The 15322-nt window shown below is 54.6% G+C and overlaps 2 protein-coding genes across 3 annotated transcripts; both read left to right on the top strand.

Annotated features, from left to right (window-relative positions):
- Positions 1-987: 987 nt before the first annotated feature.
- Positions 988-4275, top strand: LAMTOR2 (late endosomal/lysosomal adaptor, MAPK and MTOR activator 2). Its single transcript, XM_036442277.2, has 4 exons — positions 988-1162; positions 1465-1627; positions 3790-3879; positions 4079-4275. Exons 1-4 carry the CDS (start codon positions 1095-1097, stop codon positions 4133-4135), a joined length of 378 nt encoding a protein of 125 aa, XP_036298170.1. The 5' UTR covers positions 988-1094; the 3' UTR covers positions 4136-4275.
- Positions 4276-5218: 943 nt separating this feature from the next.
- Positions 5219-15202, top strand: RAB25 (RAB25, member RAS oncogene family). Of its 2 annotated transcripts, none has more exons than XM_045583305.1 (5): positions 5219-5564; positions 9210-9384; positions 10535-10728; positions 14419-14499; positions 14859-15202. In XM_045583305.1, exons 1-5 carry the CDS (start codon positions 5333-5335, stop codon positions 14984-14986), a joined length of 810 nt encoding a protein of 269 aa, XP_045439261.1. In that variant the 5' UTR covers positions 5219-5332; the 3' UTR covers positions 14987-15202. The 2 variants fall into 2 exon arrangements, with proteins under 2 accessions (XP_045439261.1, XP_036298172.1); XM_036442279.2 differs by having other exon boundaries at positions 5504-5800; positions 9210-9405.
- The last annotated feature ends 120 nt before the right edge of the window (positions 15203-15322 follow it).

The raw sequence follows: 15322 nt of genomic DNA, 5'->3' as shown, positions 1-15322 counted from the left end.
TCCTCCCCGCCCGCCCCGCTGACCCGGCTCGGCTCGGGCGCCTCCAGCTACCCCGTCTCCGCTCCCTCCCTCCCCTTCCCTCCCCTCCCTCCCTTTCCCTCTCCTCTCCTCCCCTCCCCTTCCTCCCCCGGGCTCCGCCGCCCACTGCGGGCCAGCCGCGGCCACAGCGCCCCGGGCGGCCAGGGAGGGCCACTGCAGCCGAGGCCGCCCGCGGCGGAGCCCGGGTCCCGCAGCCGGACACGGCCTCGGGGGCCGCTGACCCCGGAGGCCCGGGCGGGGCGGGGCCCTCCCGGGGGGAGTTAGGGGGTGGGGCCAGCTCCCCGCGGGAGACCAGGCCCATCGGAGGCGCGAACCCCGCCGCAGCCCGTCCGGCCACCGCTGCCCCTGCGCCCGGCAGGCCATGCCCGCGGCGGGACAAAGGGCTCTCTGTGTCGCCTCCTTCTCTCCGCTCCGGGCGGAAGCTGGCCGTCCCTTCTCGGGAAACCCAAGTCCTTCCTGGGCCCGGGGCCTCTGCCCCGGGAGGCTGACCTCCTCCCCTTCGGCGCGTCCCCCCAAAATCTCTCTCAGTTCAGGTTCCCGAGAAAAGGGCTTTGCCCGCGTGACCCTCCCGAGCCTCGGCGTCCTCAGTATCCCTTACCCCTTATCATAGGATGGTGCACAAGGCAAAAATCACTTTGAAAATAACCAAAGGTGAGCCTGACACATATAGGGATTTTTTTAAAAAATTGCTGGCTCGTGGATTATGAAGCGAACATGATAACTTTTCTCTCTCCCGAAGGAGTTCAATGGTCTTCCGATACCGCCACGGTCCTTTCACGCCCCTCTCCCCCCGCGTCCCCCATAACCGTTTGGTCTCCGTGGAAAGGCGAACTATCGTTCCCAGGGTGCCTCGCGAGGCCTCAAGGAACTACAATTCCCAGTGGCGCCCGCGGCGGGGCGGGGCGGGGTGGGCCCAGAACCATGCAGCAAGGCCGGGAAACTACAATTCCCAGAGCGCTTTGGAGCAGGGCAGTACCGGAAGCGGCTGGCGGAGCCCCACAGGAGGCAATTCGAGGGTCTCTAGGTGCGAGAGTCCAGGCTTAGGAATCGCTGGCATGCTGCGGCCCAAGGCTCTGACCCAGGTGCTAAGCCAAGCCAACACTGGAGGTGTCCAGAGCACCTTGTGAGTGTGGGCCGAGGACCTAGTGGCGAGCACCGGAGTGGGGCAGCGCGCGGCTCTCTGAGGGAGGCTCCGATGGCGAGGGGAAGGATCTCAGGGAAGGGAAAGGGCAGCAGCTAGGGCAGCTGGCATGGAGGGCCCCTCAGGAAGATGGAAATTGCCATGCTGGGAGCTTGGGTCACAGTCCAGGACACACTCAGCCCGGACCCTTGCTTTCTAGAAGCGTCAGTGGCGGGGACTGTGATGGGAACCCATGCCTTTCACTCCCCATACTGAGCACGTCGCTGTCCCTCCCTGTCCTCCAGGCTGCTGAATAACGAGGGATCTCTACTGGCCTACTCTGGTTACGGGGACACTGACGCACGGGTCACCGCAGCCATCGCCAGCAACATCTGGGCCGCTTACGACCGCAACGGGAATCAAGCATTTAATGAAGACAATCTCAAATTCATCCTCATGGACTGCATGGTATGGAGAGAGGAGCCACTTCCTCTGGTCCCCAAAGGGGATCCCCGGGGGTGACCTGTACCCCATCCTGGATGGTTGGGATCTATGGACGATTGCTAAGATGTAGCACCAGCAGCGTTTATAATAGGCAGGGTCTTATGCATCAAGTGGTGAGGAAGGAGTCCTGGATCCAGCATCTTCCTGGAGTTGTGGTCTCAGCCAGCCACTTACCATCTGTGGAACTTTGCTTAAATTATTTAACCTCTTTGAGCCTCCCTTCCTTACCTAACCCCCCCCCCACTCCCCTCGCCCCCCACCAACTCACAGGGTTGTTGTGAAGACCAAATAAGAGTGGAGATAGAAACTCTAGAGTGAGGTGCACACCAAGTGTTGGCATCCCAGATTCATTGAGAGTCTCCAAACCCTTGTCTAATCCCTTCGTTTTACAGAGAAAGGAGATGAAGTCCAGAAAAGGGAAGTGGTCATTCTCAAGTTCATAAGGGAAGTTGTGAGCTTCTTGGAAACAGAAGCTATGACTCACTTTTGTTCAGTCAACAAATACCTGCAGTGTTCTCAGGACGGGGGGAAGAAGCAAGCAGACAGACAAAAGCTGTTTACAGTTTTATGTCTTAAAATAAGCAAAATGTGTATGTTTCGTAAACTAAGTTTGTCAATATGTTTTGTAAAATGTGTAAGTTTAAAAAGTATGCGGTGCATTGGTTATTGAAAATGCTATGGGGAAAAATGAAGCAAGGAAGTGAGATAGAGGGGGACATGGGCCAGGGACCATCTCCCTGAAAAAGTGACATTTTATCATAGATTTGAAGGCAGTTGGCAAGCCATGTGGCTGTGTAGGGGGAAACAGTTCTGACAGAACAGCAGGTACAAAAACCGTGAGGCAAAATGGGGCCGGGTGGAAGATCACACAGGCCGATGTGGGTGGGGTGGCCTGAGACTGGGAGACGCTGTTAGGAGGTGAGGCCGGAGGAGCAGGGGTGCAGCACCCGACTCCCAGCACACGGCGGTTACCGAGGGAGGGTTAGCTGAGCCAGACTGAAAAGGCCCCAGGAGTAAAGGATTTCCACTGTAACTCAGCTGCCTACCTCTCTCTCACCCCCTGCCCAACCACGGATGCATTTCAGTTCAACTAATGACTCCTACTGGGTACCTGTCCTAGAGTTGGTGCTATAAGGCAGTTGCTTTTATTTTTAAGCATATGTTGTTAATTTTTTACAGAGAGGAAGGGAGAAGGATAGAGAGTTAGAAACATCGATCAGCTGCCTCCTGCACAACCCCTACTGGGGATGTGCCCGCAACCAAGGTACATGCCCTTGACTGGAATTGAACCCGGGACCCTTCAGTCAGCACTGAGCCAAATTAGTCAGGGCGGCAATCACTTTTAAACGTTTGGCCACAACCCAGCCATAGGAAACACATTTTAAGTCAGAGCGTGGTACACACATATACCCCCCAAAAACAGGTCTCATGAAACAGTACTCCCCTTACTACATGCAATGCACTTAATTTCTCTTCTTTTTCTTTCTTTTTTTTTTTTAATAATTTTATTTAATTCAGAGAGGAAGAAAGAGGGAGAGAGAGATAGAAATATCAATTATGAGAAAAAAATCATTGACTGGATGCCTCCTGCATCCCCCCCACTGGGGGTCGCGCCTGAAACGGAGGCATATGCCCTCACCAGGAATGGAACTGTGACCTCCTAGTTCAGAGGTCAACCTTCCACCACTGAACCATGCCTGCCAGGCTTCCTTTATCTTTTAATATTGATCTTAACTCTGGGGTCAGACCTACAGTCTGAAAAACATTGCTATGGGGAAAGAGGAAAAATACGTTGGATTACTGCTTTCAAGCCCCTTACAGTGTGTTGGGGGTGAACCCATAATAATGGCATCATGCATTGGGATCGCCCTCTGCAGATCCCAAACTCCTTCCTGTGTACTAGCACCCTCAGCCGCTGGCTACAGAAAGAGAACCTGAGCTTCTGAGAGGTTAGTTTCCCAGGGTAACTCGGTCCGTAGGTAGCTGTGCTACGGCTGATCTGAGTGTAGGACCCTGTGGCCAGGGCTGTGAAAGAGGATAGAGTCTCTCTCAAGAGGACTCCTTGAGGAAAGAGGGAGCGAAGGGTGCCAAGCAGAATGTCCCATCCTGTGATGTCACCCCACCAGGAGGGCCGCGTCGCCATCACCCGCGTGGCCAACCTTCTGCTGTGCATGTACGCCAAGGAGACTGTTGGCTTCGGAATGCTCAAGGCGAAGGTGTGTATGTGCTCATCCCTCTCCACCCTAGGCCTGGCCTTTGTTCTTCATCACCACGCCTACCCCCTCCCCCCCTCACGTCACCCAGTCCTTGTGGTGGGCTAGGGGCTGGGTTCTCGGCATCGGGAGTCTGCCTGGGTTTGGGACCCCTCTCCTGGCAGGCCCTGTGTGGCACTGATTTCTCCTTCCCCTCTCGCAGGCCCAGGCCTTGGTGCAGTACCTGGAGGAGCCCCTCACCCAAGTAGCAGCATCGTAAGGGCACTGATGGAAGTAGGAGCCAGACGAGAGAGATGACTATTTGGAGGGGCAAGGCCCCTGGGGACCCCTTCCTGGACTGTGGGGGGAAGAAGGGGACTTTGTTTTTTCCAAGAATAAATTTCACTCCTGTCATGTGTATTTTTTTAAAATGTTTTTATTGACTTTAGAGAGGAAGGGAGTGGGAGAGAGCGATAGGAACATCGATGAGAAAGAAACATGGATTGGTTGCCTCCTGCACGCCCCCTGCTGGGAATTGAGCCTCGGCCGGCCTGGGCATGTGCCTTGACCAGGAAACAAACCAGCGACTCCTGGTGCGTGGGTCTCGGCTGGATGGAGCCGGGAGATGGAAGGAGCGGGGATGGCTTACGGGATTCTCCTTGGCCCGTAAACAGATGCCCACCTGCTCACCCACCAGGGCCTCCAGCAGCCAGTGTGGAAGCTGGGACGGGGAGGGACCTCTCGACCACTCGGAGCAGCATTCTACCCACCTGATTGGCAGCACCTTGGAAGGGAGCTCCAGGAGCAGGGGCCAGTGGGGGGCATGCTGGACAAAAATAACATGGGGCCTGAGAGCTCAGTGTCCTTCAGTCCCGACGTTGGTAGGGTGCCTTTCCGACCCTTAGGCTGGGAGGGGGCCACCCCTGGGTTCTTCTTCTCTCAGACATTCACACGCTTACCCAGACCTGCAGATCCCGAAGCCCTTTGCAGGCGGGTTGGCTTGTTTTGAGGCCAAAGGTCCTAGGCAGTGATCTGAAGAAACTCATCTCCAGATCCTGCCCCTGTACCCAGACCCCTCACCCTGCCTGGCTGTTTCTGCCCCAGGTGCCCCCCTACCCAGCGCTCTTGGAGCCGGTCTGGGCGGGGAGCGGCCAGCCGTCCCCCTGTGCTCCAGGAAGGCACTCTTCCTAAGAAAGTAGGTAGGCGGCAGGTTCCAGCTCCACCCAGAGTGAGAAATGCTGCCGCTCCCAGGCTCTCAGGGAGGGGCAGAGTGTGCTGCACCCAAGAGGCAGCTCCGAGAGCTCTGCAGGGTCATGGCCATCCTGTCACCGTTCCTCCGGTGCCCCCAGCGGCCCCCCTCCCCCACCGGAGGCTCTGAAGGAAGAAGAGGAGGCCAAGTAGGTTTCTGCTCCCTGAGGGACCGGTTCTCACTGGCAGCTGGACCCGTCTTGGCCACAGGTCCCAGGAGCCGAACAACATGCACTCAGTCCTCAGCTGGCTCTCCGAAGGCCCCGTCCCAGCTTCCCCTACGGTCGGTCACCCTCCGGAGCCTGTTCACCTAATTGCAGGAGCCCGGGCCGGGCGAGAGCAGACACCCAACCTGTCTAACCTGTCTGACGTCACCGTCTCCACCCACCGGGGCCCAGGTCCCAGCCGGCCTGCTCTTCCTGTTCCTCGCTCAGCTTCCTCAGGCACCTCCACCTGCAGAGGTGAGCCTGCCCGGCCTCGCCTCAGCGTGAGTCCCAGTCCCTCTGGCTGCAGACGTTTCTTCACCTCCAATGAGAGAAGGGCTAGATCCCGGTCTCTTCAGAGCTGAGGGCTGAGGGCATCGAGGCAACGCACAGACCCGTCCCCTCTGCCCCTTGCCCCCGAGGCCACCTGCGCCCTCCATGCGGAGCCGACATGGGGAACGGAACCGAGGAGGATTATAACTTCGTCTTTAAGGGTAAGTTGGGGTTCATAACGAAAGAGGGAGCCTGGGAGAGACCCAGAAAGAGACCAGCAGAGGCAGTCCCTCCTGTGGGTTTGTTGCTGTGTTTTTTTTGTGTTTTGTTTTTTAATCTCTTACCCGGACCCCCTAGGGCTTATGGTTCCTTTGGATGAGCAATAAAGCTGCAGGGCTGGGGGAGGGTCTGGTTCCTGTGGCAGAAGCCTGAGGGCTGCCAGAATGCCCTGGGGCTGTAAATAATGAATGGGGTTGCTCTCTCTCAGAGTGCCGAGTTAGGCTCCTCTGCCCCCTTCTTAATCTGAGGCCAAGTCCCTAGGAATAGTCATCCCCTGCAGCATGAGGGGTGGAGGTCAGACTGCTGAGAGGACTTCACTCCTGGAGAGAGGGAGGGAGGGAGGAACAGGCAGACTGAAGAGGGAAAAGCCATCGTTCTGGGGAGATGTACAGGAAACGAGCTCTTTATTCTAAACTCCTGTGTTTGGCCCCCGTAGTGTCCCCCAGCCCCACAGCCCTTCACCTCCACCCCTCCTTCAGAGCAGGGTGGACTGGCAGCGCTCTGACTCCCTGTCCAGCCACCCCGCCCACTGCCTCTCCCAGCCGCAGCCCCACCCTCACTTGGGACACAGGCGAACCCGTACTCCCAGCTTCTTTCCCAGGAAGGGGAGACCGAGTGAGAGCGAGGGGGTCCTGGTAAGAGATGTAAAAACCACAGGAAGGGCTGCCTCTGCTGGTCTCTTCCTGGGTCTCTCCCAGCTGCCTTTTTCCCGGGAGCTGGGGAGCCGGTCGTCTTTCCCAGGAAGAGGAGACCCGGTCAGAGCTAGCAAGAGTTTGGGGCACGAATACTACTGGTAACTACCTGCCATTTATGTAGCCCTTCCTGCGTGCCAGCCACTAGCTTATTAATCACTGTAACAACCCCTCAAAGTTCTTTTTAAAAATATATATTTTATTGATTTTGTACAGAGAGGAAGAGAGAGGGATAGAGAGTGAGAAACATGGATGAGAGAGAATCATCTATCAGCTGCCTCTTGCACACCCCCTACTGGGGACGCGCCCACAACCAAGGTACATGCCCTTGACAGGAATTGAACCTGGGACCTTTCAGTCCGCAGGCCGATGCTCTATCCACAGAGCCAAACTGGTTTTGGCCCCCCATAGTTCTTTGATTTTGAAAGCATCATGGTCAGGCGCCAGACAGAGAGTTCAAATCTCAGCCCTGCCGCTCACTCCTTGCTGCAGGCTGGGCCTCCAGAAGCAGCCACTCAGAAGTTTGCCCTGAAAGATGTTCATATGGATCAACACCATTGGAAGGAGGGGGGGGGGGGGCGCGGAGAGAGAGGATTGGGCAGAGAGTTAAACTGCAAGGCAGGGTCACAGCCCTGGCCTAAGGCGGGGGCGCTGATACCCTGCCTTGTTGGGCACTGGGTGCAGCCCGCCCGGGAGAGGCAGATCGATCAGGGAGGCTGCCCTCTGCACGGAGGCAGATGCAGAAGGAGCAGACAGCTGGGGGCTGTCCGCTGAGGGCACTCCCTGCCGCTGGGGTAAGTCCTTCCTGGAAGGCACATCTGGGCAGCACACCTGTGTTTGCCACACTGGCTGTGTTGTCCTGTTCAAGTGATTTAACCCCCCAAGTGCCTCCTTTCTCTGTAAAAATGCGACGATCGCAGTAATGGTACTTGCTTCACGGCAGTGTGGTGAGGGTTACATGAGTTAATAGATGTAAATGCTCTAGGACGGTGCTGGGCACTTAGTAGGCACTCCATACACTTCAATGGATGAGAACCAAAGTAGCTTACAAAAGGTCACAAAGTGCCCTGGCCGGTTTGCCTCAGTGGATAGAGTGTCGGCCTGTGGACTGAAGGGTCCTGGGTTCCATTCCGGTCAAGGGCACGTGCCTCGATTGCAAGCTCGATCCCCTGGTCGGGGTATGTGCAGAAAGCAACCAATTAAATATGTCTCTCTCACACTGATGTTTCTCTCCCTTCCTTCCACTAAGAATCGATGGAAAAGTATCCTTGGGTGAGGATTAACAAAAGGTCACAAAGTCAGCACAAACCCCAATCTGTCTGACTCCAAAGCCCTTGACCTCAGCACCTTTGGAGCCTAAGGACAGGGCTTGCACCCTCTCACTGGGAGGGATGAGGGTAGACTGGGTCCCCAATAGGGGACACACACACACACACACACACACATACACCCTTGCCATGACTTTCTAGAACCATCCGGGGCTTCCTGTAATCCTTTATGCTTAGCGCAGTGCCTGTGCGATTTGTGAGCCTGACTCCCATCAGCCCGCGGGGTGAGTCTGGACCTGGCCCCTGCCCTCTGGCCCAAAGGCTCCTCAGGACCCTCTGGGGGCTCCTTGTCCCTAAAAATCTAAAAGTAAAAAGGCTGGCCCACCAACAGTCATGAGAGTAAGTAACAGTTTTGCACACGCACTATATCTTGGGCAACATCTAATTTATTTCTTACAATAACTCATAAGATACGTACCATTGTTGTTCCTATTTAAAAAAATATATATTTTATTGATTTTTTACAGAGAGGAAGGGAGAGGGATAGAGAGTTAGAAATATTGATGAGAGAGAACCATCCATCAGCTGCCTCCTGCACACCTCCCACTGGGGATGTGCCCGCAACCAAGGTACATGCCCTTGACCAAATCAAACCCGGGACCCTTGAGTCTGCAGGCCAACGCTCTATCCACTGAGCCAAACCAGTTAGGGCTGTTATTCCTATTTTTAGTGTGAACAAGAAGGTCAGAGAAATCAGTAACTTGTTGAAGGTCACACACACAGGGTCTAACACCTAGCCCCATGCAAGACTGACCCTCTGTGGGGACAACTGGGTCCTAACTTTTTACACACACACACACACACACCTCCAGACCTCCCCCCTGGCCCAAAGGTGCTGTCTGCTGAGCTTTCTCCCACACTTCTCGTCCCACCTATGCTTCCTGCACAAACACCCTCCCCCACACACACACCCCTCCCACTTGTCCTCGGCTCAGTGCTCACACTCCCTACCCAGGGATGTGCACCCTCCCCAGACTCTCCACCATCCCTGTGCACATTCACACCCCTGCTACCCTCCCCCCAGCCCTGAACACCAACACACACACACAGCCGCGCCACCATCGGGGCTGAGTGCACCCGCAGACGTCACCCGTCACCAGAACCGCAGGCTGGCTGCAGGCTTGTCTCATCAGACCAGGCCCGGAACCATTCCAGCCCCTTACCCGAGTCTGGTTTTGGGCCCTTCTGCCCCGATACCCGGTGTGGGAAGTTGTAGGCCCCCGTCTCTGCCAGGACCCCGTGTGTCCTCCTCGCTTTCTGAGGAGCAGACCCTCCGGGCTCAGAAGGCTGGGAGCTCTGCTCAGCTCACCCCCTGGCTCTCCCTCCTCCAGTGGTGCTCATCGGCGAGTCCGGCGTGGGGAAGACCAACCTGCTGTCCCGCTTCACTCGCAACGAGTTCAGCCACGACAGCCGCACCACCATCGGGGTGGAGTTCTCCACCCGCACGGTCATGCTGGGCACTGCCGCTGTCAAGGCGCAGATCTGGGACACGGCCGGCCTGGAGCGGTACCGAGCCATCACCTCCGCGTGAGCCGGGCTGGGCCGCCGGGGGAGGGTGCGGGGAGGCCAGGGGGCTCCTCCGGGTGCGAGGAGGCAAGGGCACTCGGCAGCGTGCCTCCCGGTGGGATCACGGGGCGCGTGGAGACCTAAAAGCTCTGAGCAGTCCACGTTCGGGGACGGGAGACGGTGAGACCGGCTACTGGGACTGAGCACAGGAGTCTTTGCTGTGTGCCCGTGAAGACACAGGCACTTCGCGTGGGCGTTGTATCCAATCCCCAGGCACCCTAGGCGTAAGGTTCCCTCCTCAGCTCCTGTTCAAAGACCAGCTTGAGGCTCAAGGAAGTGAAAGCAAGGCCGAGCTGAGGTGGGGGCAGGCTCCGGGGGGGGAGGGCTCCCTCACTTCTGCTCAGTGCTCTGCACTCGGCAGCCTTTAACACCCAACCACCAAGGCGAAGGGCTGGTCCCCTCCACTGCATTTTACAGACTCAGGGTGCCAAACGCAGAGTGTTCCCAGTCAGTGCCGGCCGCATACGAAAAAGGGGGTCTTTGGAGGTGTGGTGGGGGCAGTACCTGCCCAGGGCAGGAGGCTGCAGTCAGGGGCTTCCGTTACACACTTCACTCTTGGGCTGGTCACCTGACCTCTTGCAAGCCTCAGTTAGACACCACCAGGCTGCAGAAGCTCCAGGAGGGACTCTTAGCGCTTGCAAAGGATGCATTCGATGCTCAGCTCAGGGACTGCTGCATGGGGCGGGCATTTCGCTGGTCCTGGAAAAATGATGGCCGTGAGAGAGAAGAGGGTGCTGAGGGTCCAGAAGCCATCTGAGGGAGGTCTTAGAGGTGGGGCATCCAGGAGACACACTTGAACGGGGCCTGGGTATGCGCTGGTGGAGAGCAGAGGCTAAAACCAGAACCAAGGACCTGGGGAAGCAGAGCGGCCATGAGGGACGGAGGGAGCCGGTGGTTGTGGAGCAGGGAGGGGGTCTGCGGAGCCTCCGCAACCGCTATTCCTGAGGCTCTCGGTGTCAGGAAGCAGGGCCCTGAGCTGCCCTGTTGGGTGTGCGTCCCTAGACTCCAGTTTTCATATTTCCCCGCCTCCTAGCTTTTTGGCTTGAGGCTGGGCCCAACCACCTTGACCTTGCCTGTCTGCCCCACCCAGGTACTACCGTGGTGCGGTGGGGGCCCTGCTGGTGTTTGACCTCACCAAGCAGCACACCTACGCCGTGGTGGAGCGCTGGCTGAAGGAACTCTACGACCACGCCGAGGCCACCATCGTCGTCATGCTCGTGGGCAACAAGAGTGACCTCACCCAGGCCCGCGAGGTGCCAAGTGACGAGGCCCGCATGTTCGCCGGTAAGAGCCTGCCAAGACCTGGGCTAACCTCCCCCCACCTGGGCCTCCTACCTTCATCCCCTCTTCTTCAGGGTCTGCCCTTCCCCTCGGTGACCCTTGATGTCCCACCACCTGCCTTGAGATCGTTTTTAAGGGTAGTTATTTATAGTTGGTTTTATTTATTTATTTATTTATTTATTAAATATATTTTTATTGATTTCAGACAGGAAAGGAGAGAAAGAGAAAGATAGAAACATCCATGATGAGAGAGAATCATTGACCAGCTGCCTCCTGCACGCCCCACACTGCACAAACACCCCCCTGCCCTGACCGGTACTGAAACTGTGACCTCCTGATTCATAGGCTGACGCTCAACCACTGAGCACTGGCCGGGCTGTCGTTGATTTTGAGACCACCCACCTTGCCGTGCTCAGAGATCCTAAGTGTGGCAGGTGGCCTCCCCTGGACTATCTCCAGCCACACTCTCCCCGGGTGTTCTCTGGGGTTCCCAGGCAGTAAGACACGGTGGTTCAGTGTGTAGGCTCAGGAGTCCCAACAGCCCAGCCTGCCATCTCTGGGCCAGTCACTACACATGGGACACTGAGCAAGCTCTCTCACACTCCCTCTGTGCTTCTGGGCCCAGCGTCCTCTTCTGTAAAAGGGGATGGGATTCAAGGAGGAACCAAGATGGCTGTGCAGGTAAAACCAGTACTTGCATCCTTCCACAACCACATCAGAATTACAACTAGGCCGAAGCCGGTTTGGCTCAGTGGATAGAGCGTCGGCCTGCGGACTAAAGGGTCCCAGGTTCGATTCCTGTCAGGGCCATATGCCTTGATTGCTGGGCCTGAGATGTGTCCTTGAGTAGGGGGTGTACAAGAGGAGGCTGATGGATGTTTCTCATCGATGTTTTTGACTCTCTATCCCTATCCCTTCCTCTCTGTAAAAAATCAATAGAATATATTTTTTAAAAAACTACAACTAAAATACAGAACAGCCATCATTCGGAACTGCCTGAAAGCTGGCTGAATGGAAGCTCTACAACTAGAGAAGTAAAGAAGAAATCACAGAGATTGTAGGAGGGGTGCAGGTGCTAAAAGGACTTGTCCGACCGCCCAGAATTCCATTGTCGGGAAGAGAAGTCCCCGCAACGTTGGGCTGTAAAAACCAGTGGGGATTGTGGCTGAGCGAGAGGGAGGCAGCCGGAGACCCAGGCAGTTCGTAGCTAGAAAGGGGCCTGAGGTATGTAAGACGTTCTGAGCGAGGGATGAGGAAACGCACATTGAGGGCTTCAGAGGGTCATTGCAGGATAAGGAGAGCAGATGCCTAGTAAATAGAAGTTTGTTCTGCCCTAGAGCTAGGGCAAAAGACTTATCTTTTTTTATGTTTATTTTTTTAAAATATATATTTTATTTATTTATTTATTTATTTTTAATAGAGAGGAAGGGAGAGGGATAGAGAGAAACAATGATGAGAGAGAAATATCCATCTGCTTCCTGCACACCCTCCCCACTGGGGATGAATCCGCAACCAAGGTACATGCCCTTGACCAGAATCGAACCCAGGAGTATTCAGGCTGCAGGCCGATACTCTATCCACTCAACCAAACCAGTTAGGGGAACAGGTTATCTTTGACAATCTTTTATTATGGGCAAGGCCCCTAATTCAAATACCACAAGGCATGTCTTAGGGTGACTCGTTCTGAATCCCCACAAGATCATGGAACCTAGATTATGGTCATTGAGGTGGAGACTCTGCCACCACAGAGCCACGTCAATTTGGACATCACCTCTCTGGTTTTAGTTGTTTCTTTTATCATCCGAAGGATAGAACCGGATGACCTCTCAGGAACTTACCTTAGGATCTCTGATTTCTCCTGGAATACTGAGATGGTTTTTCTTGAAATGTGTCCTTGAGCTGTCCTTCATGGGTGACATGTTAATCCCTTACTGGAACCGGAATACATCACACTGAGATTACAGTGGAACCTCGTTTCTTGACCGTCTCCCATCTTGAACAATTCGCTTCTCAACCTGACAGCCCTTTCATGCTGATACCTGTATGATCAGTCACACATTTCTCAGGTGACAAACAGAGAGAATGCAGCATACGAGTCCGTTTACCATTGTTAAAATCTCAGGCTATTGTGCTGTGAATATTTTTGTGTTTTTTTTTGCTGCTTATGATTATTGTTAAATTTTCATTTTGTATTGTACATTTCCTTTCCTTTTTGCTAATGTTCATTTACATTTCATGTCCTTTTTGTTCTTAAAGTGTGTGTTTGTAGGTTAAACAGGACAATAGACATGTCCTGTACATTAAAAAAAAAAAAAAAAAAAGGTTAAATCAGGGAATCATTTGGGAGTCTGGAATGGATTAATTCAATTTACACTATTTCTAATGGGAAAGAATGATTTGGTCTTCTTCCAGAATGAATTAAGCCCGAGAAACGAGGTTCTACTGTATGTTCTTTAAGGATGGGGTTATTAAAGTTAGCCCGGATGTTAGGCCCTATCTAAGCATAGACACAGAAATTATTATACATGACTGAGGTTGGTAAACAAAAAATTCCTGCAAAGGAAACACATTTTTTTGTTTCTATTCATCTCCCCATCTCCCCCTCTTGCTCCAGGACCTTATTTCATCACTTACTTCCTCTGCGAGTCTTCAAATTCTCCCTCAGATAGGACTGTGTCCTAACCCACAAATGTGAGCAATCTGTATTCTTGTAATATTTTCTCCTGTCATCTTGGAATAGAAGTCTGAACCTCCTGCTTTCACTCCTCAGTCCAATGCAACTTTAATTTGTACCACTCAGCCCTAGCTGGTTTTGCTCAGTGGATAGAGTGTTGACCTGCAGACTGAAGGGTCTTGGGTTCGATTCCAGTCAAGTTTGCGGATGAAATCCCCAGTAGGGGAGCACACAGGAGGCAGCCAATCAATGATTCTCTCTCATCATTGATGTTTCTTTTGATTTTTTTTTGTATTATATATATATGTTTTTTAAATATATTTTATTGATTTTTTACAGAGAGGAAGGGAAAGAGATAGAGAGCTAGAAACGTCGATGATAGAGAAACATCGACCAGCCGCCTCCTGCACCCCCCCCACTGGGGATGTGCCTGCAACCAATGTACATGCCCTTGACCAGAATCGAACCTGGGACCCTTCAGTCTGCAGACCGACGCTCTACTACTGAGCCAAACCGGTTTCAGCTGTATTATATTTTTATTGATTTCAGAGAGGAAGGGAGAGGGAGAGATCGAAACATCAATGATAAGAGAGAACCATTGATTGGCTGCCTCCTGCACACGCCCCACTCGGGACCAAGCCCTCAACCCTGGGCATGCGCCCTCGGCCAGAATTGAATCTGGGACCCCTCATTCCACAGGCCAATGCTCTATCCACTGAACCAAACCAGGAGGTAATGGTTAGATTCCATGTCAGGCACATGCCCAGGTTGCAGACTCAATCCCCAGTCGGGGGCATGCAGGAGGTAGCCAGTCAATGACTCTCTCTCATCATTGATGTTTCTGCCCCATTCTCCCTCTCCCTTCCTCTCTCTGAAATCAATAAAAACATATTAATAAAAAAAAAACACAATTAAATGAGCTACCCATGCCAAGGGTTTGGCACACAGTAAGCATTCAATAAATATTGTTCCTATTGCCTTTGACCCCACAATTAATGGCATGTTTCCTTTCCTATCAGAAAACAATGGGCTGCTATTCCTGGAGACCTCAGCCTTGGATTCCACGAACGTGGAGCTGGCCTTTGAAACTGTCCTGAAAGGTTAGAGTCCCCGCCTCCATTTGACACCCCATTCCAATCCCGGGGCTTCCACAGGCAGTGGTAGGAACGCAGACACCCAGCCCTCTCCACCCCAGCTGGTTCCTCAGCACCCCTGTGGGTCCCCAGCCTCCTCAGAGCCTCCCCCTGCCCCTCAGACATTCCCTAGTGCTGCCTGGAGCTAGGGCAGGAACCGGGAGCAGAATCCTGGTCCTTCCCCATGCAGGTAAGTAGAAGGACAGGAACTCCACTTCCTTTCAGCAAAACCTCCCTTAAGGGCGACCACCCCTCAGACAGGGGCACGTGGTGCGAGCACAGGGAGTGTGGGCTTCTGAACTGACCGCCCCCCTCTCCCCTCTCAGAGATTTTCGCAAAAGTGTCCAAGCAGAGGCAGAACAGCACCCGGACCAATGCCATCACCCTGGGCAGTGCCCAGGCCGGCCAGGAGCCGGGCCCCGGTGGGAAGAGGGCCTGTTGCATCAGCCTCTGACCTTGGCCAGCACCAGCCCTGCCCTCGCTCGCTCGCGTCCCGGTGAGGTGCTCCCCACCCCGCTCCAGGATTCTCCCGGCCCTGTGGCTCCAGACGTCAGTGGCCTGTTCCCTGTGCACAGCCCCGCCGAGCTCTCAGGTCTTCACGCCCCCCCACCCCTGTACTGTCTGCTAACCTCACAGACCAGAGCTCCCAAATAAAGCCGTTTTATATCCACGCCGGCCATCCTGCTGCCTCCATCTGTGCTCCCCTGCCACTCGCTCCTCCTCCGAATCCCTGTTCCCCTTCCCTTCCCCGGGCTCCATCCTCCCCGTTGCCCCCGAAGTCCTATGGTCT

Source organism: Pipistrellus kuhlii, unplaced genomic scaffold (genome assembly GCF_014108245.1).
Source record: "Pipistrellus kuhlii isolate mPipKuh1 unplaced genomic scaffold, mPipKuh1.p scaffold_m20_p_18, whole genome shotgun sequence".
Taxonomy (NCBI): Eukaryota; Metazoa; Chordata; class Mammalia; order Chiroptera; family Vespertilionidae; genus Pipistrellus; species Pipistrellus kuhlii.
This window is presented reverse-complemented; position numbering and strand designations above follow the sequence as displayed.